Source organism: Vicugna pacos, chromosome 26, assembly GCF_048564905.1.
Source record: "Vicugna pacos chromosome 26, VicPac4, whole genome shotgun sequence".
NCBI classification, from domain to species: Eukaryota; Metazoa; Chordata; class Mammalia; order Artiodactyla; family Camelidae; genus Vicugna; species Vicugna pacos.
In genome coordinates, this window is record NC_133012.1 from 6,721,024 (window position 1) to 6,746,189 (window position 25,166).

General features: G+C 42.0%; 1 protein-coding gene across 3 annotated transcripts in view; it reads right to left on the reverse strand.

Moving 5' to 3' along the window:
* The window catches only part of KCNU1 (potassium calcium-activated channel subfamily U member 1), a 223,339-nt gene that overhangs the window by 14,632 nt on the left and 183,541 nt on the right, over positions 1-25,166 (reverse strand). For all 3 annotated transcript variants that reach the window (XM_072950280.1, XM_072950278.1, XM_072950279.1), the window contains 3 exons: positions 8,833-8,929; positions 5,334-5,558; positions 3,774-3,960 (listed from right to left, as the gene is read on the reverse strand). In XM_072950280.1, the coding sequence (XP_072806381.1) occupies positions 3,774-3,960; positions 5,334-5,558; positions 8,833-8,929 (509 nt within the window). The remainder of the gene's footprint in view (positions 1-3,773; positions 3,961-5,333; positions 5,559-8,832; positions 8,930-25,166) is intronic.

Sequence of the window (25,166 nt, forward strand, 5' to 3'; positions counted from 1 at the left end):
AGATCAGATATCCAATCTCACTGGGAAATCTTATTGGCGGTGGGATCTGAATACCGAAAACTGTTTCTCCTAAACAGACTCCCAGTATGTCCACGATGCGGGCAGACTTGGGGGGACTGAGATGCTCCTTGGCTGTCAGCACCAACCGTGCAGGATGCTGTATCTGCTGTACGTGTCCTGCCTTCCTTCCTTCTTTTCATCCTCATTTCCTTCCTTCCCGCCTGCCTTCCACACATATTTAAAGAGTGCCTACTCCAGGCTAGGACTGTGACCAGTCTGTGCCCCAGTTACGTTCCACATGTTGCAAATACAAGACTTTCAGATAGTGATGACGACTGTGAATAAACCCAACTTTTGGGGGCCAGTGACTCACATAGGGGAGGTGACTTTAGACAGGGTTTGAGGAGATGCTTCTCTGACATTGGAATGAAGTCCTGGGGGATGAGAAAAAGCTATCCAGACAGAGGGGCTGGGATAAGGAACTTCAGGCAGGGAAAAGCCAGCAGAAACAGACTGAAGTAGGGGAAATTTCAAGCTCCCTTCTGGCCTCCATGGTCCTATGTGATTTTTCTCTAACTGTCACAGGTCACCAGGACAGGGTTTAAAGTAGGGAACTGCCATTATCTGATAAATATTTGTAGAAGATCCCTCCTTCTGGCTGCTGTGAAGAGCAGGAACTGCAGGGAGGTAAGAGTTGCACCACGGTCACATCAGATCTGTGAATTACGTCGAGTTAGACCACCTCTGAGGATGAGGCAACTGATCAGGGTTCACACACGTTGTCCCGGATTATATGGCTCGTAAAGGAGGGGTGGGTTTTCACCCCCCACTCAGCACCAACGTCAAACCCATGCCCTTTTCAGGGCTGCTTTGTAGCCCTATTCAAATGCACAAGGTTCGGTTGGCATTTTCAATGAAATATTGAGATCTCTTTCCCTCAAAGGGGAAATCCTCCCTTGAACTTCATTTTCTGATTCCAAGACCCTCTAACAGAGGGCTCGGGATATCCTGACTGCCAGAGGCAAACATTCTTTCTGGATACAGACACACCCACATCAGCTCAAGTGACTGCTTGAACAGCGGCCCTGACACCGGCTGCAGGACAGCAACAGAATTTCTGCCTTAACCACATCATTTCTTGGAGAGCGATGGTTCATTTGAATGGTTAATTTGAATAAGTGTCGGATCACAGCCTGGGCACATTTTACTAATGTCAATATTTTTGCTACCTAATCGTACACAGTATTATACCTGAAATCTTCCAGGCTGGCAGGGTGCTATTACAAAAGATTGCTTAATTGTAGATTACTACTGTACGTTTAAATTTCAGTAGCGTATTAAGCTGTCAGACTTAATTACCGTTACATGTTTAGATTATGCCACAGATTATTTAGTTCAGTACCTAGGTTTGCCAACCTGTTCTTGTGACATGACAGGGGCAGTAATTAGAGCATCACTGAAAAACCTAAAGTTCTCCACGGGGATGTCCAGGAGACCTGGTGTTCTTGCCGATCCTTTGCAGAGTCCTCGGTCCTGCTATCCCCCACCCCCGACATCCCTTGGTGAACCACTGTATGGAATTGTCTCTGTGGCCCCAGATAGGATTTATATGTAACCTCATCATGACCGGGAAGATGTGGGAAACCCCACTGATTTCGCCAAAGGCTCACCAGGTATGTCAGAGCAAGATTTGTCACTCTTGGTACTATTGACATTTGGCACCCCAGTGTTTTTTATCATGCGGGGGCTGCCCCGTGCATTATAGGGTGCTCAGCAGCATCTCTGACCTCTACCCACCAGGTGCCAATAGCATCCTTCCAAGTTGTGACAACCAAACTGTCTCCGGACATTGTCAGATGAGCTCTGGGGGACAAAATTGCTCCATCATGATGACTCAAATCCTTTGACATTCCTGCCTTTCCTCTTCCTCCTTCCCAACCCTTTCCCCTCCTCTCCTCTACTTCCTTCTACCAGTCCAGCCAGTTGCTCCTGTAACAGAGAACATGACCCATTATACAAAATCAATACAGTTTTGATGAATGAATGAGTGAATAAGTGGAAGGATGAAAGTCACCAGATATAAAAGGAATCAGAATTCAAATCAGAGCTTTATATCTTTCGAGCCTCTATAGGATGTGAAATTAAAACAAATAGGAAAAGTGAGTCACCTAGATGATTAGCTAGGTGGCTTATGGTGTCAGTGTATATTCGGCTTTTAGTGATCCGGCATTTTCATTTGTACACTGATGACATTGCCTTTACAGTGACTACTTCTTGGTCCAATTTTAGAAAGTTGCGAGCATGATGTACACACACACACAGAGTACACATAAATCTTGTGTAAATCTGAGTGACCCTCACTGCTAAGCTAAGGATTTACATGCAGAACACAATGCCATTTTTATGCATCTTCAGATGAGCTCAGCAAAAGTAGAGCTTAGTGGGGATTGTCAGTGCACTTTGATATTTGGGAAATGCTTTGCTATGAGTTCCTCTTTGCCAAAAAGCCTGAAACGCTGGGTGCTGAATGGTGTCCGGTGGTGTAGTGACAGTGGGTGATGTAGCTGGCTCCCAAAGATCAGACTAGATTCCTCTCTCCTTTGTCCCAAGAACCTCATATTTTCCTTCCTGGCCACAGTACTAGGAGTCAGAGAGAGTTCTTTTGGTTTCCCAATTTGACTCATGGAGATTTTTATCCACAGCTTGTAACCATGAACACCTTGGGCTTGACGGCTTGAACATCTGACCTCCCCACGCTCCAGGCAAAGTGGAACAGCTGTGGGCAGCAGGCACGCTGCCAGAGGACAGAGTGCCTGATCTTAACACAAAACATCTCCATCCCCAAGGGAAACGGCTGGATCTGGGGGGCTCCAACCATGGGTGACTGTTATTTCCTGAACTGAAAATCTGTTCTAGATGCTGAAAATCTTTCGTGACAGTGCTTTTGTAATAGGTTGAGTGGCCAGTGGTCAACCTTCAGAAATGGACTCATATAGAAGCCTTTTCCCATTTAGGGGAGAAGGAAAACCACAGTTCTGGAGTGGGAATTTACCTGAAGCACATTGCGGGCACAGTGAGATGCATGGAAACTCAAGAGTCCAGCTTACTGGCTCACTGGCTTCAATCCAACAGGTGTGTGTTAAACACCTGCAAAGTGACCATAACTGTACCGGGTGCTGAGGGGAACGCAAAGGAGGAAAAGACAAGAGCCCCGTCCTGGAGACGGCCCCGCTTTTCACCGTCTCTTTCCAATCTGAAGCTGAAATGTGACATTTTTAGTCTACAGAAGTTGGAAGGGACTTTATAGAGATAACCTTCTAAAATTCATATATTGAAAGTATCTTAAAGAGTAAAAAAGAATGAGGCTTCATTCTCTCCACCACAAAACTAAGAAAGTAACTTGAACATCTACAAGATCCCATGAGAACTGATTAACAATAATAATAGGGGTTATTAATTATAATAAAATCCCAAATGCTATGTTCACTGATATTTGATTAATAAAAATAAGACTCCATGATTTTCCTTAAAATAGGAAAACAGTATTACATGCCTTCCATTTAGAAGATGGACATCATTTTGCATTTGACTGGGATCCCCAAGGACTGAACTGCCCACTACTTCTGTTACAGGATTCCAGAGTCAGATGAGATTTTACAGGACATCTGGTCCAACCTCTCCCCCTGCCCATCATGAAAGTTCTTCCCAGAGGAGTTGACCTCTCTCCTCGTCCCAGTCTCCCCGGCCTCTTCCTGCCCCGGTGTTGTTCTTACGTGGCTCTGAGGGTCTCTGGGCTGAGCAGCTAATCTGCAGTGATCTGACATTGAGGGTGGCCATGATGGGCTCTGTGTCCACCAGGGTCGGGCTGCTGGATGACTTCGACGGGGAGGACAGGACCACACACATGGAGCACTCCTCTATGTTGACTGCATGGAGGTCTCCAGAATAGAGCGCAGATCCCTAAGGAGAGAAAAAGGGTGATGACTCTTTGTGGCTGATGCAAGATTTTGAGCCCAAGTTTCTCCAGCCTCCACTGACTTGGCTTGAAGACTTAGTTACCTGATACCTGACACTTTTAGTCTTGTCCATCATGAATATGCATGTGACTACAATTTTACAGGTACCCTTTTGGAGAGCAAGTCTGCACGAGACAAAGGAGAGTGGAGAGTTTAAATCCATTTAGACGACTTGAGTGGGACACAAGAATCAGAGCAAGGAAAACAGCAGGGAGGGCAAAACTCAGAGACAGTGGGAGGTACCGACCTAAAGACCAATTTTCCATCCTCGCCACTTTGCTTGGCTGTGACCCCACTTGCACCCTGGATTAACTAGCAAAGTGGCCGTTGCTTCTGTCCTTTGGTGGAGAAATAGGGGTAAAGCTGGGCTTGCCTGCAGGGAGCTTACACTCTAATACTGGTAGTTCCTAATGCTAGCTGGAACAGGAGCCTCTGTCATTCTCTTTTCTTCCTTTCTATGGACAAGTGTAAGGGGGCAGGCAGTGCAAGGAAGTTTATGCAAGTTTAATATAAATTGCTTCACGAGACAGCCATTTTTGAAGTTGGAAAAATACTCCTTACATATTTTTGGCAATGCTAAACATAGCATTGCTAGTATTATTTCATGAAAAATCAAACACTTTGGTGCATTTCACACTGAATATATATATATATATATATATATATACATATATATATATATATATATATATATATACAAAAATCCAAAGAAATGGAGGCATATAATGGGATACAGACCTACGAAGGTTCCAAGCAAACACAATTACAACCACAATGCCACAATGGACCCATTTCTCAGAAATGTGAGCCTACTTCCTCCTTCTCATACATCTTGATTATCAAGGACCGTGTGGCATTCTGTGTTCCATAAAAGACGAGTCTCCAGGAAGGATGAGAAAGTCAGAGCACAAAGGCTGACTGGTATCAGCTTAGATTTAGCCATCACGTCAGAATCAGATTCAGAAACGCAGAGAAACTCTGATTTACATAAAGGCCACAAAACATGGCTCTAAACGTAAAACATGAAATGTGTCAGGATCCCAACCCTGGTACTTACCTGCTGTGTAAACTTGGACAGGCTACTGTCTGTGCTTAAAGTTCAATCAACATCTTGAAAATTTACACCATGGGGTTAATTGGAGGGTTAAGTGAGTCCATATGTGTAAATTAGAACACATGCTTAGAACATTTTCTGGTACCAGTAAGCACCGTATAACTGCAAGCTATTGCTATGTTACTATTATTATCATTATTGACCCAAGTACTGTTAGTGTTATTATGATTATAAATGTTCGCTATCCCCTCTGTGGCACTTACAGGCAGAATGTATATCTGGGGAAAGTTCCGGAGAAACCGCCATTCTCTCTGCAGATAATCCACGGAGCCAACGAACACGATGTCCTTCAGCTCCTGACGGGTGTAGCAGCTAGCTCTCAGTGGCATGACGAAATTCCGAAGCCCCATCAGTGTTGAGTGTGCGTCTCCAAAGACACATGCTACGATGTGGTTCCGAAACTCATGCTTTGACTTGTCAGTTCGTTTCTAAGTAGAAGCAGGCCAGAGTCTGGTCATTTTTAGAAACAAGATGAGAGTCCCTTAAACAAGGCTCCTTCCCCACATCCCAACTCTTCTAGTTACATTCACGGGGACAGTTTCATAAAAATAATTGAATTTTGCAAACTGCTCATAAAAAATGGGACTTATTCACAGTGGGGCAATTATACTTTGCATCTTTTGTGGTGTCCCTTCTTATTTCACTTTTTCCACTTTCCTATTAGCCTGGGGTGTATCAGTCAAAACTCTGATTAGCATCATTTCTCCAGGTGTGAAATCATTGAACCAAATGAGGAGACTATCTCTCATTTTCATTACTTTTTTTTTTTTTGCCTTGGATGTGCTTACTGGACGACTCAATGAAAAATGGAAACATTCCAAATTCCATTGCTAAACTCCTGTCCTCTAGTGAGCCCTGAAAATTACATCTCAACACGTTGCAGTTTTCAGTGGATTTTCACAGATGTGAATATCTGTATTAGTTTGAACCATTTGAAGTTGCCTTTCTGTGGGTTGAAAATGGTTGAGTATTGGCAATTTCATGTGGTTCCACCTACCATGCTGAACGGACTCAGCAGACTCCAGGGTTAAGGAAATTTATCATGAAAAGCACACAAAATAAATTGGAAAGTTATAAAAATCCCATTTGATCCCAAATACTTGGCCATGTCTCTCGATCTCATCAGCATGGACGAGTTTGTTAACAACATCTCGCCTGTACTTCTAAGCTGAAGACAAAATAATATCCATGGCGAATATTTAGATTAGGTTTCCCCCCACATTCATAGGGACTTTGAAAAACAATAAATGTAACTTTTAGAGGAAGGAATGATATTCCTGCAGGAAACTTATTTTAAGCCTCCATCTGATTGCTTTCAGGGAACGAGTCGATGTCTTCTCTCCCGGGGCTGGGATGGGGTAGCTTGACACTGATTTTGAATTCTGGCTGTCATTAGTGCATGACTACGAATAAACTAGTTCACTTCTCTGACTCCCAACTTAAGTTCAAATGGTTGAAAAATAAATAAAAGTTAATTCTGTTGTGGAAATTAAATAATACATTAAAATTACAGCACTCAACTCATGAACTGTTGCTCGGTAACTTTTTTTGACATCTCCCCCCGCCCAACCCTTCTGATTTGTTCAATAACTATTAATCTGATCTGACTCCCATTGAATTCCTAGATTTTCAGAAGATGACTCTTGGAAGCTGGTGTTGGTTACATGTATTTACAAGCACTTCCTGAATTCCGTCTTCTACATTCCTGAGCACATGCAGACTCAGACTATTTCAAAGGGATGTTATCAGTCTTTCTTATGCCAGTCCTTTGCTGGGTTAACTGACAAGCTTCTATGAAACAGGGGCTGTTGAAATCTAACAGGATAAATAAGTCACATGGGACATCTCAACAATTCGTTTTTCAAATCAGCGTGTACTGGGAAATACTTTCCAAAGGGAGTGGCCACGTGAGGGGAAATGGCCCTACTCGTCTGGAGAGCCTTCCTAGAGAGCGGTATGAATCTTAACCAAATCTATTAAATAACTGTCTCCAGCTAATTCCATTACTTTTCACTTGAATGATGAAGCCTCTAACAGTATTTTACATAACAGGCCGGAAGTCCAGCAATTGCTCTTCTGAGTCGAACTAAATAATTAGGATCGAGACACACGGCAGACTGCATTAACGGGCACAGCTAGAGAGGCAATTTCTCCAAGAAACTGTGGCACAAAACTGTCTCCCAACTGAGAAAGATGGTGGCTTTGGGGAGAAAGGGAGGAGGAGGCACTGTTTGCTCCCAGAAAGAAATCGACAATTTCCAATTGACTTTTCTGCAAACTAGACCAAGTTCAAAGAGGTCCCGGATTTTGCAACCTGGACGTTTCTCGTCCATGGTCACAGTTTCAAAACCCTTAGAAGTTTCTAAACTAAAAATCCTTCGAAACTTATCCAAAGATTCAGTTGCTGTTCTAAACTATATTCCACATGGACAGTCATAAGGGGAGCATCTATCTTCGCAGCCTGTCTGCGGGTTTCGTAAGTAGGGAATAAGAAAACGTCTGCTATTTCCATCTCTTGGTGACTTGGATGCTTCCATCTGCAAGCAACCTCCCAACCTTTCTCAAGATTTCCCTCCCACTGAAAACCTGTTTGGCTTCCTGCTCAACGGATGTTTATTTTGCCTAGTTTGGAATAAGACATAATTGCTAAAATGGTGAGTTTCAGCAACACTAATAGTTTTCCAGTTGATATGACAGCTCTGACAATTCTGTGCTTCTGATCAAATGACTGATCATGTTTTTACAAAAATTGGAATGTATTCTGTCAGGACATTGGCACCAAACCACAAGGAATGTATGCGTGCGTGTGTGTGTGTGTGTGTGTGTCACAGAAAAAAACAAGTGAACTACACTACTTCTGGAAAGCAAGAAAAATACAGAATTATCAATAAGTCATAGTTGAAAAAAATTGTATAAGACTTTTACAACCTGCAAGCAATCACCTTGAGTCGTTAAATTTACCAAGTAGTGCTTGCAAGGTAAACCACTGAGATTACACCTGAGTTTCCTATTGTGGAAAATGTGACTAGACGGGGCTCCAGAAAGCGGGTGTCAGAGCCTGGATTAGAACACAAGGCCTTTTACATCTTAGTTGCTGGCATTTCGGTGGGATGAGTTAGTCTGTCTCCTTGGGAGGAAAGAGGCAGAGACAGGAATCTAGCATCTGTAAGGCTTCACTCGTGTTGTGTAGGGTGGGAGGCGTGAGCCTCTGCAAGATACCTTCTGGGCCAATGTGTTGAGTGTAAGTACAGCCAGCTGTAAGCAAAAATCCTATGGAAAAGCAAAACTTTAAAAAAACAACAAATTCAGAAAATGTTCATATACTTTAAAAAAAAGAAAGTAAAGACTGCAGAGTTCTTGTAAATGGCACATTCCCCTGGTGCATTTAAATTGATTAGATTTCCTAGCAAAACAGCAAATTTTCAGGAGAACATTATTCTGAGTAACTGACTCAGCTAAACAGTCAAAGGAGGGGAAAAGAAGCTGGAGAATCTGATGTAATTGTCTTAAATTCCAGCCTCGGACCCACACGGCCCTGGTCAAAGGCCCTTTCTGTTACCCCGCATGCCGTTCTGATGGCTGGTGAGGTATGTGTTTTCCCTTCAGAATTCACAGTTTATGAAGAGAAATGGCAGTGGGAGGACGTCATCTACCCTAAGAGGAGCTTTATTTTTATCTGAGGTTTGCTACAAGATCACCTACCAGAATCACCTTGTCCAAAGGCGTGGCTTTGCACCAGTGAAACATGCCGCTGCTGTCAAGGCGGTCAGACTCTTCTTCCATTTCATACAGAAAAGCCCTAAAGATGGAGAATGGAGAGTCAGCCTGGGAACGCTTGGGACTCCGGTGTAACAACGCGTGGCGTCAAGCTCATTAGCGCCTCAAGCCCGGACTGAACACCACCACGGGGAAAACGATCTCGTGCCCGTGAGACTCCGTGTCGGCAGGACACCGAGGGCTGAATGCCTCCATAGCTGAAGACATACTGAGCACGCTGGGCCAAGGCCAACGAGAATTGTGTGTGTGTTTGTGTGTGTGCGCGTGTGTGCGTGTATGCCTAACAGACACACCAGTCTTTTTTTTTTTTTTTTACCTTGGATTAGATGTGCCTTGAAGGTAGTTATTTCTGCTCTTAATTTTGCTATTGTCACGATGTTACTATTGCTTGGGAGAAATGGTGAGAGGCATTTTGTGCACCTGAGTACAGAACTTAAAAAGCTGTGAGATCAGGTCGTGAGTGGCACCTCTTTCTTCTTGGCCTGTTTTCCTCTCCTCTCTTTTCCATATCTTTCCTTATGGGTCTCTGTTGAAATATCCTTACTTATTACACGCATTTTGGCTTCTTTTATAGCTTCCACTACTGGCTTGCACTTGACTAAAATTTGCTCAAATCTCGGTTAAGTCTTGGCAAAGCGATGCCTGAGATCCCCCTACACTGCGATCAGGCACAGTCATGTCATACATTCAGTCACCAAAGGGCTGGAGGATCTTTCAACAAATCCCGCTCAGATCCCGAGGAATGCATATTTGCTTGTCAGAGAAGAAAGGAAAGCCTTCAAGAATCACAGAAAGGTTAGAATTAGAAAGGACCTGATCAAGTCAAGAGAATCTAGGCGTGGGCTATAGAAACAACCTCAGTGTCCCAAGGACTTAACACAACACAGGCTGGTTCTCACCAACACTATATATTTTAACTCCGGTGACCAGGTTTCCCTGCTACACACAGCCACGCAGAGTCTCGGGGGAACAGAGGTTCTACCTTCTTAAGAGCACACCTCCAGAACATGTGTCCTCCTCTGTTGTTAAGGCAAGAGAGGACAAAGAGGCTAGGGAACCAAGCTCAGGCTTTTAACTGCCTTGACCCAGAGCACCGTGTCATTGCCCCTCACATTTCATTGGCCACAATGAGACACATGACTCTTGTTGACTTCAAGGGACTGAGGAACATGGGAAGCAACTGAAATATCTGGTGAGCATTTCTGTCTCTTTCAGAGATTTTAAAGAACACCCCTTCACTTATGGATAGAAGTCAAGGAGTTGACAAACCGTAGAGCTGACACCTTAATATCATGCTGGGACTGAGATCCTTGGTGCTCACAATTTTCAGTTCTCCTTTCCTGCCTTAGCAGATGGGTCGTCATGTGACTAGTTCTGGCCAATGAAATGTGAGAAGTGATGGCTGACGGAGGGAGAAGCCCCCCTGTGATTCTTTGGGCTCCCTCCTAACCTGCTGCAGGCATGACCAGCCTGAGTACCCGAGTGACTATGTGGAGCAGAGTCCCTGGCCTCCTTGACCCGTGCTGGATACGTGACATAAACAAGAAATCCACTGTTGCTGTGCTAAGCCACTGTGATTTCATGGTTGTTGCCACAGCACTGGTCCACCCAATCCTAACACAAATACTTTATCCAAAATACCTGTTCCATGGAGTATTAGCAACTGGAGGGATCCGGAGGAAGTGCATTTTGAGAAAACTATCCCGTCTTTGAAATTCACACCACACTGTCTTAGCAAATGAAAGGTTCTGAGAGTCTTGGAAAAATAGATCCCCTTAAAATTTGTATAATCCAAGTGTTTCACACACTTACTTACTATTTACTTAAGAGCTTATTTAAAAACATGTTACTATGCCTTGAAACACCTTTTTGCATACTGTACTATGTCACATTATAGGTTCAGCCCTGGGAATCAGAAGCTTCTGACAGCATTCTCCCGTGAGACTTCACTATACATCCTGGATTAATATGACCTACTGCTCTTTGTGCTGAAGGGTTAAGGGTTTTCCCTGTGAATTAACACTTCTTCTTATTCAACACTCAGTCCCCAAACTCAGACTCCAACATAACAATGAATAATTTTGCTCTCTTTAATCAGGTTAGTTTCTAAACTGCTACCTTAAGTCATAATTTTTCAGACATAGGAACTTGAACTTAGATCATTCAGTCAGACCTAAAGTAACGGGATAGAGAGAGGACCCAGACAGAGAAGCTGGGGCAGGAGGACTGGGTCACTGGAGAAGGATTTGGAAAAGTAAAGAGGCTAATTGCTAATAAGATCAGCCAAGGACTAAGTCCTTTATTTTTCTCTCCATTTAAGACCTACCTACAAACTTAGTGGAGTCTCGTCATTTACCCAGCCAGAAGATGTCATAACATAAGCCTCAAGGTCACTTTGACCAAAATGGGTTATCTTGTTCATCCAAATTAACGTGACTTTTGGTGGGTTAAATATCCATGTCATAAGCCCCAACCTAGAATCCCAAGAGCCACAAAGGGTCTCTTAATGGTGGTGGTGAGACAGGACCACGGTGATGGCTTTAGGCCAAGCTTGTGAAGGAAACACACCAAAGACCCGAATCTGGTTTTGATTTTTATCAGGATTTGGAGACCTGGCTGTATTACTCATTCAGCAGAACCTGCTATTTTTTTCTCCAGGTGTAGTTCTCAAGACAGCATCCCTCAGATGCTGGTGTGATGTACCCAAGTTACTTTCAAGAGGTGGCTTCCTGCCCTCTGTCCTCAGCATCCAAGTCCACAACAATGGCCACTAATTTGCTTCTGGTCACTTTCTTCTGTTTTTTTTTTTTTGCCACTTCCTGTAACTCTTCCTTTCCCCACCCTTCCTCCCATAATGAGTAAAGCCCTTGGTCTGGATATTAAATGCTTTTTTGGCAAATGGAAGATGATCTTCTCCCAAGCACATTTTAACTTGACTCAGAGTAGCAAATAAATCATTGTACACTTTTCTATCATAATAAAAGCATGATCTATGTACACAAGCTGTCACAGACAACATCTTTCTTCATTCTGATGTTATGGAAAACAGATCTGCCTTAGAGGAAACACCTGTTGCAGACCTGCATTAAAGGAAAGGCTGGAGGAGACCCACTTCATCATAAAGGCATCCATCTGGTGTCCTTGCCAAAGCAAAACCTGATGCAGTTTCGTTCACCATCCCTTAACTAAAGCTCCCTTCAGCCATATGCCTTGCAAATGACATGATCCTTGCATAAATTTACCCTCCCAAAGAGACTCATAGATCATGCATGGGAATGCACAGCACTAACGGTCTTAGTACTCGGAAACAAGGATTATATTATCAAGACTGATTCCGTGGGAGGAAAAGGTGGCCGCGGGCACCATCTAGGTCATTTAGGGCAAAAAAGAAAAGCCACATCCTGACTGCAGGGAGAAGTCCCTTGGGCGAGGGGGCTTTCTGGGTAAGAGAGCCTGGCAAGAAACGAGGTGGGAGTCATCTGAGAGGGTGGGGATGAGGGTGGGGTTGGTTCACTGGTCACAATTTCGGCTTCTTATTGTCCATGCCAAGTGCAGTGCTTCCAGCTGGGAGAACCCAGGAGGCACTGAACCTTGAGATGTCCTCAGAATCAGGGCTCGACTTCCACCTTTGGAAGCTGATAGGCTGAGCGTGCTGGGTGAGCACAGCTTGGCAGCCGCCCACCTGTGAATGTGCAGCCTGGTGCTTGAAAAAGGCCACCAGCTTTCTCTGCTGACAATTTTGATATGCACGACGTAGCTGATGTCTTGTGAGCACAAGCCTGAACGGGTCCCAGCTCAGGCAGGCAGGCTCCTTCCTCTCTGCTTTCTGGAACCATTCTCAAGAGAATGCTTTTCCTCCCTCTTATCCTGTGTGAATTTCTCCTCTGTGAATCCTGTCACTTACAGGAGGATATAAAAGAGACTTTGGTTCCCAATGGTGGTGGAAACCAAATGAGGCCTGATGCGACAGAGACCAAAACATGCCAGGAAACCTCTATTAAGGTGCTGAAGGAAGGTTTCAGTGCCAGGTCAGGAAGCATGATTTCCAAGAGCCTGAGTTTCCTTTCTTTTTCTTTTTGCAGGTCTCAGTCTTGGCCGTGGTAGGAAATCCTGGCGTGTGACTGTTCCATCTGAAACCTCTTTGAAACTCCACAGGTGGCTTGTAAATTCTTAGGAGAGAGTTTTCTGGCCTGTTTTGCAGAACAATATATATATATTTTTTTGCTCAAGACTTGAGTTGAATAAAAAGAACACATTTCATAAAGTCTTAAGAGAGGGCAAGGAACAAATCCCTTGGCTGAGCGTTGGGGAGGAGGAGAGGGGTGTGTCCCTGTGTCCCGGAGTTTCAGGGCCCTTCTTGGTTCAATCTTTGGGAAAATCCATCACAACTGCCTCTTGAAAGCGGTGATCAAGTTCCCACCAAAAATGGAGGGAAAAGCTCCAGTCCCAGGATGCCTTTGGTGCGGCGGAGGACTTTGTTTCCTGCAGGCTACAGCTGCCTTCTCCCCAGTGACGCTGCACAGGCGTAGCGACAGGGCTATGCGGCTCACACTTCACCCAGAAAGAGTCAATGCATTGTCAATTCTGACTACCACGTTTTGGGTTCTGGGAAAGAGGAAATCACCTAAAATTTGGGAATATGACGGCACCTTGTATAATCTCTGCTTCCTCCACCAAACTTACACACATATACATACACCCCTATTCACATACACACATGCTAGAGTCAAACTTCAGAATACGAACCTTTATGGCCACATTATGATTTCATTTTTCTGCGTTTCACCTGGTTGCCATTTACTCTTTACACAGCATTATTTTCACCTTGGGGGGAAGCTTAAGCCTTAAAAACGTGGATAACTTTTTACAGTCCATTCCCCCAGGAACTTGGGCAAGAAAAAGCTGGAAAGGGCTCCCGTGAGCTCTGAGAAGCCTTCAGGACCAAGGAACAATGGAAGGATCTCACCCACCTTCCCCATTAGAAAGGCCTTTGTGATCATATCCTTTTCTGTGAGAAGGGGACGCTGCACCTTCTGCGCCTTCCCTCCGGCTTGACCCAATCTCCTTTCTGAGACCCCTTGACTGGGTAAAAAGTGAGAAAATCTGTTGCAAAACCTCACGAGGCATGACACACATTGACAGCAGGCTGCTTATCTCCAGAGCGCCATGACCTCTTGGTTGCCATGTGGGAAACCTTGAAGAAGGAGAGAACTAAGAAAGCCACTGTGGTGCCTCTAGAGTGACTGACTCTTCTGGTTGCCTTAAGTCTCTGGTGTCCCAGGACAGGAGACTTCAGTACTAAGACTGGTCACTCTGCTGCCCACACGGGCATACTTCTTTCCTGCTAATCTGAAAAGCTCCGAGGGAGGGAGGCAGGAAGGGCAAGGAAGAATAAAACTTTGAAATGCTTTGCCCGGAAAGCATTCCACACCTTTACGTTTGTATTTAAGTTTGGCGGACGTTCAGTGGAATAAAGGACAGTTGGGTGGCCAGAGCCCTGGATGTTTTAGGACAAGGAGGTTCCAGTAAATTATATCTTCCAGGCTCCCTCTGGCTCCTGTCCCCTAATTCTTTGCATATGCAGTCTCCGCAAAGTCATTGAGGAATTATAAACTTTAATGGTAAAGACTGTAGGTACGTTAAGAAAAAATCTGAAAATGATATTTTTAAAAAGAGATGTGTTAAAATTCAGGATATCACTGCATTCAGTGTAATCTTATTTCAGTCTGCGTTGGAGAATGTAAACTGTCTCCTACCGTAAACCAAATCAGCTGTGAGTGGGGCGTTCTGTTCGCCTTTAAATGCTGCTTTACAGATGGAGTCTATCAAATCCATGGCCGCTGTTTTCAATATTTACAATTTAAAATCTCCGCAAAGCCGTTTTTCCCCCACCCTCTTGCCTTAGAAGTTAGACCCAAGGGCAGAGTGGCCGCAGCCCAGGTGAAGGCAGGAATAGCATGGTGTTTCCATTAGATAAACCCACATCTGAGCTCACATTTGAGCATCTCTCTGCTAAGTTGTGCTTTATTTCTGGTGAGTATAAACTGACAGATTCTCCGCAGAGCATTTGCTGTGAAAGTATTCATATAGGCATCTCAGAACTTAAATTGTTACCAGACGGAAGATCCAGGGGAAAGATTCAAAAAAAAAATAAAATAAAAGACAATTTCCCTCTTCCTCACCCATTCCCCATATGGACCTTCATTTAAATCCCTTTATATTTTCTGGATATTGCGTTCGGGAGTTCCTACAAGGTGAGGACAAATGAGGCATGACCCAGAGCAGCAGGTACCTTTAATACAGGCTGGAGCTTGTGCCCTGGGCAGAGGAGCCTTGGATGCACGGCGGGCTTCACCTCTCACGGGAAGGATTTCCCCAGCCAAGCCCTCCAGCATGAGGCTGTATTTTCTGGTGTTCTTTCCCGCCCCATGCACCATTTTCTAAACATCAAATGATACAGTAAACATAGATGCTCATCTGAATGAAGAATACTTTCCTCCCTTTAGACAGTCCGGGATACAGTCTTCTCTGTTCAACGGACTAGGAACTGAACAATTAAGTCAGTAATTCTGATGCTTTTGATCTTAAAGTAGACGTGACTGACACCAGTGTGAATTTCAGGCAAAAGGTTTTTCTTTTCCTGCTTTTTTTTTTTTTTTCAGTAGGATCTGGAGGTGGGAAATAGGAATTTGAAATATCTGAAAATGGGCTCATTTTTCATTGTATTGACACACTTTGTAAGGTTTTAAGGGATTGAGCCGGGGACAGAGATTAGTGTGACAAAAATGCTTTCCTTATGCAGTGAGGTGAGAGGGCTGGCCTTGAAAATGATTAATAATAATACCCTACCGCCACCAAAAGAAATGAGAACTGGAAAAAATAGAAACCATTAAAATGTTAGGGGTGTGAGTGTGCATGTGTGTGCATAAGAGAGAGAGAATGAGGGCGGGGTATCAAAGTGGAAGGTACACACTGTGTAGATGAAATTAAACAACTCTGGGGCGCATGAATACTAGCAGACTTCCTTTTTTTCTGAAATAGGGTGTTATTTGTGAAGTCGTCTTACACACCTTCCTTCGTTTCTCTGAAATCCCTGTTGCTGAATGTCAGAATGGAGACAAATTGTTAGAGCCTCGGTGATTACAGATTTTTGGAAACACTGGAAGGGCCTAATGATGTGTGGAGGGCCACAGACTTTAAAACATTTCCCCACATCTGGAAGCCATCACTGGAGGCAAGCCTGCTGAATAAAGGCGTTCTGGGGCCTCCAACATTTTACTCAGCACCCGCGACCTGTCAAGAAGCCTTGGGGATAACGGGGGTGGAGGCCACTTGGGGTCGGTCCTGACACGGAGCCCTCCTCCTGCTCTACGTGTTACAGGATGGCTATTTTTAAAAAGTGGTCTGCCTTGATTAAAGGTGAAAAGTTAGAATTAGTGGTCTCTGGTGGGAGGGAAAATGTTGTGGTTAGTGTGCTTATATGAGAAGAAATGATTAAGGTTGGGCTGTTTGGGGGGCAGAATGAGCGGTAAGAAGTGGGGCTTTTAGAAGAGACGCCACAGGGTGAGACAGTCTTCATAGGGAAGGAGAGGCTGGAGTGCTTTTAGTTCCTTAGATCCTCCCTTCCTTTCAGCTCTTTAAATTAACGATGGATGAGGACAGTGGGAGAGGAAGAGATGGCTCATATGGTTCGCTTCACCTCTTATTTGAAATTAAGTTTCTGCAGTACATCAAGTACTTGACTTTTCTTATGTAGGTGGCGTTTCTCAAACAGGTGACACTCCTATAGGGATTTCTAGAAGCTGAGAACTCTTGCAACCAGAAACCATCTGGATATCCCCACCATGTACTCCTACTGTCGAAGCCCTGTAAGGAAATTCTGGAAGTCATGTATTGCCTTTCCAATATTGTCTTCCAGTTACAGCCATTTATAGAGAAGAGAGAGAGAAGATTCTACCAACTCTCTGGGAATTTTCCTATCAATTTAAAAATCACCACCAAACATACACACACACTTAAATGTGTCCTGTGCCATGGAACCGGGGTGTATGCTGATAAGTGCCATGTCTTGCATCAGGGACAAGATCACCCCATGGTCCACCATCAGAGGCTCAAGTGTGAGCATGAACCTCTTCACCGCCCTGGTAGACGGAATGGACAGCCCAAAGTAGTGCGCTATCAAGGTTTTCAGCTAAGCAGCTCTGGCTTTTATAGATTAAATTGCATCTGTATCGCATTATACAGATACTTATTATAAATATAAGTAATATTTAAGTTCCTGATGAGTCATTTCTGGAATATTTTGCAAGAATGCAAATTCTTTCTTATCATCTCCTTCTCTTCCACATCAAAATCTCCATGGAGACTGATTTCAAGTGACGCCTGAGCTTTCATCACTCTGTAAAAGAATAAAGAAACGACACGTTCTGCGAAATCATCTCCCAACCTCTTCAGTTTGACCATCCGCCAAGAACCCATTCTCTTTCACGCAGGAGTCTAGGGCAAAAGTCGAAGAACAACTACAACAAATTTCAGGTGACTTAATGATTATTTTGTCCTACTCTCTGAGTCTTTTATTTTCTATGCTATTTTTCTGGTTTCGGCAGGAAATTGAGATTATATAATGGAGGGGTCAACTGTATTTTATGGAACTCTTAATTCACCTCCACTTTTCCAAGCTGTTCAACACCCTTTTAATCTAAACTCGAAATTTTTAATACTAGTTTAGGATGAGAACTAATGCCTTTGCAAAATTATCCTAAAATTATTCTCTGTCTATTATTTCCAGACATCTGACGTTGTACTGGACAACTTAACTATCTGGAACAGGATCAGCAAATTTTTTTTTTCTGTGAAAGGCCACATGGTACATATGTTAAAATTTGCAGGTCCAGAGACATGTAGGTATATAACAAGAGAGAAAATAAATTTTCACGATTTCTCATTGATGTTCAAAATATAATAATCATCTATAATAAATATAGCATTTTGAATTACAGATGCACTAATGAAAATAAAGAAATTTTTAGAGGGATTTTGCTGAATTTGGCATTCAAAATAGTGTTCTCTATGAGCAAAATCAATTGTTGGGGGCAGGCTATAGCTCAGTGGTAGAGCATGTGCTTAGCATGCACCAGGGCCTGGATTCGATCCCCAGTACCACCACTTCAAAATAAATATGTAAGTAAGTAAGTCAATAAGTAAATAAATAAATCTAATTACCTCCCTTCCACCCCAACAAAAATTAAAAAAAAATCAATTGCAAATGTTCATCTGTTAATGTTGACCCTAATGAGAGTTAACACATATCATCTTTGAAATTTTTGTTTGTTTGTTTGCACAGAGAGGTACTGCCAAATACCAACAGCGCTCAGGAACATATGATTCTAATTGAGAATATTGATCACTTAGAAGACAGTATTAGACCCTTCTCTCAGTATTTGCCCTTAGCATGTCATTATCTGGCAGATTCATCGCTTGCAATGGAAAGTTAGGTGGAAACTTCTCAACTGCAAAGCTAAGTGAACTTCAAATGTGGAAATTTCCTTTGCACTTGCATCAAGGTCTAAACAAACCAAAACAAACAAACAATAAATAAATTAAAACAAAAAAAACCCATAAGTATGAATACGAATGCCATATTTCAAAATAGACACAAATTTGACCTTGTTTATAAGCAACGATGTAGCCTGAGTTTTGATGGGTGGGTAATGGCTTTTGTTTTTGCTATCATTATAGTTTTGCCTTTGCCAGAATGTCATATAATTTCAATCATACAGCATGTAGCCTTTTCAGACTGGCTCCTTAACAAATAGACATTTAAGATTCATTCATGTCTTTTTGGGCCTCGATAACTCATTTTTTAAAAAACTGCTGAACAAAATTCCATTCTGTGGATACAGCACAGTTTATCAATTCACCTATTAAAGGATGTTTTGGTTGCTTGAAGTTTTTTTGGTGATTCTGAATAAGCTGTTATAACGTTCACATGCACGTTTTCATGTGGACACAAGTTTTCAAAGAGGTTGGGGAAACACCGAGGAGCCCAATTACTGGATTTTATGGTAAGACTATGTTTAGTTTTTTAAGAAACCGCCAAACTGTCTTCCTAAGTGACTGCGACATTTTGCATTCCCACCATCCATGAATGAGATTTCCTGTTGGTATGCATCCTTGGGAGCAACTGGTATTGTCAGTTTTGCTGAATTATTGCTAAATAAACAGGTAGGCAGTGGTATCTCACTGTCGTTTTAATTTGCAATTCTGGAATGACAAATGGCTTGAGCATCTTTTCTTGTGGTTATTTTCCACCTGTATACCTTCTTTGGTGAGGTGTCCTTTCAGTTATTTTGCCCATGTTTTAACTGAATTGTTTTCTCATGGAGTTTTAGGAGTTCTTCGTTTATTTTGGACACAAGTCCTGTATCAGACATGTGTTTTGCAAATATTTGCTCCCAATCTGTGGTGTATCTTTTCATCTTCTTATCAGTGTCTTTTGAAGAGCAGATGCTCTTGATTTAATCAATTCCAACTTATTGACATTGCAATATTTTTTCTTCTGAATTGTACTTATCCACAAACCCAAGTTCATGGAGACATTCTCCTATGTCTTCTAGAAGTTTTGCACTTGTACGTTTAGATACTTATCTATTTTTTGCATTTTACATTTAGATACGTAATCCATGCTGAGCTAATTTTTGTTAAAGGTGTAATGTCTACATCTAGGTTAATTTTTTTTTGGTTTTGTTTTGGGCTTTTTTTGGCGTATGGATATTCAGTGGTTCCATCACCACTCATCGAAAAGACTAAGCTTTTTCCACTGAACTGCCTTTGCTCCCTCCTCAAACATCTGTTGACCATCCTTATGTGGTCCTTTTTTTGAACTTTGCTTGTGTTCCATTGATCGGTGTGTCTATTCTTTTACCAATACCATTATGTCTCGATTAATACAGCTTTAAAGTAGGTCTTGCAACTGGGGGGTACGAGAGCTCCAACTTTGTTCTTTTTCAGTCTTGTGTTGGCTAGTCTAGATCTTTTACCTTTTCAAATAAACTTGAGAATTACTTTGTCAATATTTACAAAACAGCTTACTGGAATTTTGATTGGCGTTGTGTTGCATCTATAAATCAAGTTGGAAAGAATTCGTATCCTAATATATTGCATTTTCCAGCCTATGAATATGGAATATCTCTGTATTTACTTAGATCTTTAATTTCTTTCATTAGAGTTTTGTTTTTTGTATCCAGATCTATACATATTTTGTGAGATTTATGCATCATATTTTTGGTGCTATCATAAATGTTATTTTTAAAATTTTATATTCCTTCTTTTGAAGAACTGCTCCATGACATCTAAATTAATAAATTATTTGCAGAGAGTTCAGAATTCCCGAATTATTGCTTTTTGCCTCTCATGGGATCAACAGTATGACCTCTCTTTGTTTAGTCTGGCTAGAAGTTTATAAATTGCATTGATCGCTTTTAACCTTCTAGCTCTCTTTCTGCTACTGATGTCTAGTTTAATTTCATTGTGTTCTGAGAACCTACTTTGCATGATCTCAATTTTAAAAAATTTGTTAGGTGTATTTTCTATGGCCCAGGATGTAGTCCATTGTGTGCACTTAAGCATGTGCATTTCGCCATTGCTGGGGTATTCTATAAATGCCAATTAGAACAAGTTGATTGATAATCCTGTTCAGACCAACTACATCTTTACTGGTTTTCTGCTAACAATTACTGAAAAGGGGGTCATGAAGTCTCCATCTTGGAGGAGATTTGTCTGTTTCCCCCTTTCCCCTTTCAGTCTTAGTAATTCTTTGCTCTGTGTATTTCGATGCTCAGTTTTTAGGTACATACACATCTAGGATTGTTATCTTGAAGGACTAACCTTGGGATTGTTATCTTGAAGGACTAACCTCTTCACCATTATGTAATGCCCTGCTTTATCCATGACAATTTTCCTTGTTTTGAATCTTCTTTGATTAAAATGAATATAGCTACTCAAGCTTTCTTTTTGATTAGTGTGAGCATGGTTTATTTTTCTCCATCTTTTTGTTTTTAATCTATCCAGATATTTATGTTTACAGTGGGTTTCTTATAGACAGTATATAATTGGGTTCTGTTTCCTTATCTACTCTCACAATATCTGCCTTTTATTTTATTTATACCATTCTTATTAAACGTGATTACCGATATAGCTGGATTGCCTACCATGTTTGCAATTTCTTGTATTTGTTTTCCCCTACACTTTTTTTTTTTTTTGCCTTCTCTGGTTTCTAGCATTTTATGAGATTCCACTTTATTTCTTCTCTTAGCATATTACTCATACTTTTTTCTTAAAAAAATAGGAGTTGCCTTCAAATTTGCAATACACATTTTTTAACTAATCTAAGTCCACCTTCAAATTACACTATGCTGTTTCATGTGTAGTGTTGATGGCTTAAAACAGGGTACTCCCAGTTCTTCCCTCATGTATTTATATGCTGTAATCACCCAATACAATTGTATTATTACTGCTTTAAACGGGTATGTTTTAGATCAATTAAGAATAAGAAAAATTAAATGTTTTATTTTACCTTCATTTATTCCTTCTCTAATGCTCTTTTCTTTATGCAGATCTGAGGTTCTGACCTATATTAATTTTCTTCTTCCTGAAAAGACCTTACTTTCTATTTTCTTTTGATTTTTCCTGCAGGGCAAGGCTTCTGGTGATGTAAATTCCCTAAATTTCTGTCTGTCTGGTAAAATCTTTATTTTCCCTTCACTTCTGAAGGAAAACTTCACTGCATATAAAATTTTAGGTTGATGCAATTTTTTTCTTTCAATACTTTAAAAATTTCCCTTCACTCTCTTCTTTTGTTTCTGACAAAAAGACCAATGTAATTTTTAACCTTGTTTCTCCTGAGGTACGATTTTTTTTTCCTCCTCTGGCTTCTTTTGCAATTTTCTTTCTTTCTTTAAAAAAATTTTTTTAGCAGATTTAATATGATATGCACACTTGTAGATATTTTTGTATAAACCATAATTGGTATCCTCTGAGCTTTCTAGAATTGTAATTTGTTGTCATTAATTTTGGAAAGTTCTCAGCCAATGTTAACTTCAAATATTTCTTCTACTCTATTCTCTCTTTTTTCTCTTCATATTCTGATTATACATTTATTGCACATTTTGAAATGGTCCCATATTACTTCATATAATTCTGTTTTTTTTTTTAAAAAAAAAAAACTTCTTGTTTCTCTTTAATATTGATTTGGGAAATTTCTGATAACATATCTTCAAGCTTACTTACTCTTTCTTCTGCTTTGTCCAGTCCACTGGTGAGCCTATCAAGACATTTTTAAATGTTTAAAACTTGTGTTACAGTGTTTTTAATTTCTAGCATTTCCTTCTGATTCTTTCGTAGAGATTCCATCTCTCTGCTTACATTACTCATTTGTTTTCCTGCAGTGCCTACCATTTTCTTTAGAGCCCTTTACATATGAATCATACTCATTTAAAATCCCCTAATAATTCTAAATTGATGACATAGCTGAGTCTTGTTCTAATACTTGCATTGCCTCTTTTTGCCTTTCAGCATGCTTTGTAATTTTTCCCCCCACAACGGTATATGCTGTATTAGATACAAGGAATTCAGGCAAACAGATCTGCAGTTTGAGGTTTTATGTTAATCTGGCTAGCGGCTGCACTGTGTTTAATGTTTGCTGTAGCTGTAGTTTCCAGAGGCCTCAAATTCCTCTTATGTCCTTGCTTTTGTCTCCTTTATTGTGTTTGGATTTCTCTGAAAACTCTTTCTTGAATAGTCTGCCCCTTGAAGCTCTTTCAACTATAATTCACTGTTGTTATTCTGGGGCTCTGTTGGTGTGGTAATATTGGGTGGGAGAAGGGAAGATTATGTAATTTTGTGATTAAGTCTCAGCTTTTCAGTGGCCCGGTATTTTGGGGCTGTAATCTTTCCGAGTGCGTGCTGATCGCCACCTGTTCCCCTCAGGTGAGACAGGAAGGCCAGAGTGGGGGAGATGCTGCTCCCTTGCCTGAGACGGGGCACTGGAAAATCCTTTCCCGTGGAGAGCGAGTCTTTGTTACGGAGAACCCATGGGGTCTGTTTCACCAGAGTTACTCTCCCCCTTCCTCTGCCAGAGTTACAGAGGGGATTTTTCTTGTCTCTTCACTGTGAGAATTTGGTAGAATTCCTGGAGGTAAAACCTCTCTCCAACCCTGTAGCCCCAAGGAGTGTCTCACTCTTCACCTAGACCCTCCCCCTCCTGTAATTAATAGCAATGACTTTGTGAGGGCTCTTCCTGGCTTATGACTCCCATGGTCCCTTCCGCAGGACAGCAGACCCCGGCTGTGACTCTCTGGATTTCAGGGTGACGGCGTGCCCTGCAGCTTCAGTTCTCTGATGGGCAAAGAAAGGTCTCTAATTTTCAGTCTGTTCAATTTTTTTTTTTCCTGTTGTAAGGACAGAAGTGATGACTTCAAAGCTCTTTACATGTTGGAGCTAAAACTGAAAATGTGGCCGTGTCTTTCCTTATTGCCCACAGTGCAAGCTTCAGAGGCTGTTCCCTCCGTGTCACAGACTCGGGCAGCTCAGCTTCCAGCACATCCCGTCTACCTGTTTAATCCAAGCACTCCCCCTTCAGTAATTAAAGACACTTCCTTTATGGGTCATTATGATGTGATTTATGACATGTATGTAATTGTCAGAATTACTGTGGGTAATTAAAATATGGAGTGAATGCTGCCAGAGGCTTCAGTCACTCTCAGTGCCCTCATTAAAAATCAAGAGCTGACCAAATTATAAATAGACCAGTTTGTACAAGTTCCCGGTGAAACCTAATTATGAAACTTATCCTTATTCTATCAGAACTCACCCCATTAGTCATGCAAATTCTGAAAATGATTAAGTTATTTTATGTGCTGGAATTGTGGAATTAATGATAAAGAAGTGAGTAGCGGTAATTACACGTTACTATGAAACTTTATTATGTCAGGTCACTCTGGGTCACATAGCATCTCTTCCTGACCCCACGCTCAACACCACACACACCCAACACCACACACACACACACACACACACACACACACGCGCACACCTTTAAGATGGTTGAATGAATGGCTTAATGGTTTTAGTGTATTTATGATAACTTTAAATGAGAGCTACAACCAGGAGAAGAAGGATTTGTAAACCCTGCATGAGTATCATCTGGGAATGGGTCAGAGGAAGAGATTTGGTTAATTATCATCACAAGAATCCTTTCTCTCCAGAAAAAAAGGCAAAGCACCGCAAGGAGAAATCAGTTGCTGTGAGGATGTTTCAAGGTATGGCAGCAGAAACAGGAGCAAGTGGTAACTTAAATCTTGAAGGAGTTTTAGGTGACCAGGTCTCACCTCCTCTCTAATTTTAAAGATAGGGGACTTAGCCTAAAGGAATTATTTGGCTGCCAGCGAATAAGAGAGTGAGGCTTCAAGCTTCTCTTTTTTGATGCTTTGAAGGCTGTGGACTGATGGGGAAATCGGTGAGCATCAAGGTTTTCTGGGCACGGGACTGGGTGAGAGAATGCTGAAGGCAGGGCAATGCTTAGTTTCCAGAGTACAGAAAAGGTAATTCACTGATGCTCAGCTTGGTGAATTACAACCTCACCCGAGGTAAGAGAGCTGCTATGGAAACAGAGATATCGTGATGCGCATCACAAGAGGCTGACAGTTTTGACTCAGTACATCTCTGGGGAAGCAAAAATTAATAACATTTAAAAGATCAGGAAGGGAGAATAGAAGGGAGGGATATAAAAAAAAAGAGCGGGGAGAGAAGAAAGAGAATAAAATAATGCTTTATAGATAGATGTAAAATTCCAGGAGTTGCATGTTTATGTATCTTGGACCACGGAGGCTCCACATTGCCGACTGGGTTGGGATGCGGATGGGTTTTATGCACACGCTCCTTTGTGGGGAGCGGTGGGGAAGACAGAGAGATGCCCAGTTCTTGCATGGAGACAGAAATTCAACTCTGCATGATTGACTGCCTGCCTTTATCAACTCATGAAACATCTGTAAGTTACCCTTCTGTACTATCTCCCTGGGTTAAGGGTAGAGAATTTTCTCTGCTGCTGGAGAGGGAGACCTGAAATGAAAGACAGCAAAGCTGTAAACTTGGCCCTGAAGGAAGCAGTCCTCCTCGGCCCTCCCTGCTTTTCAGGTGTGACTGGTAAATATCGACACTTGTATGGGTGTATCCAGATGGCATCCTCATGCAAATGTGACAAA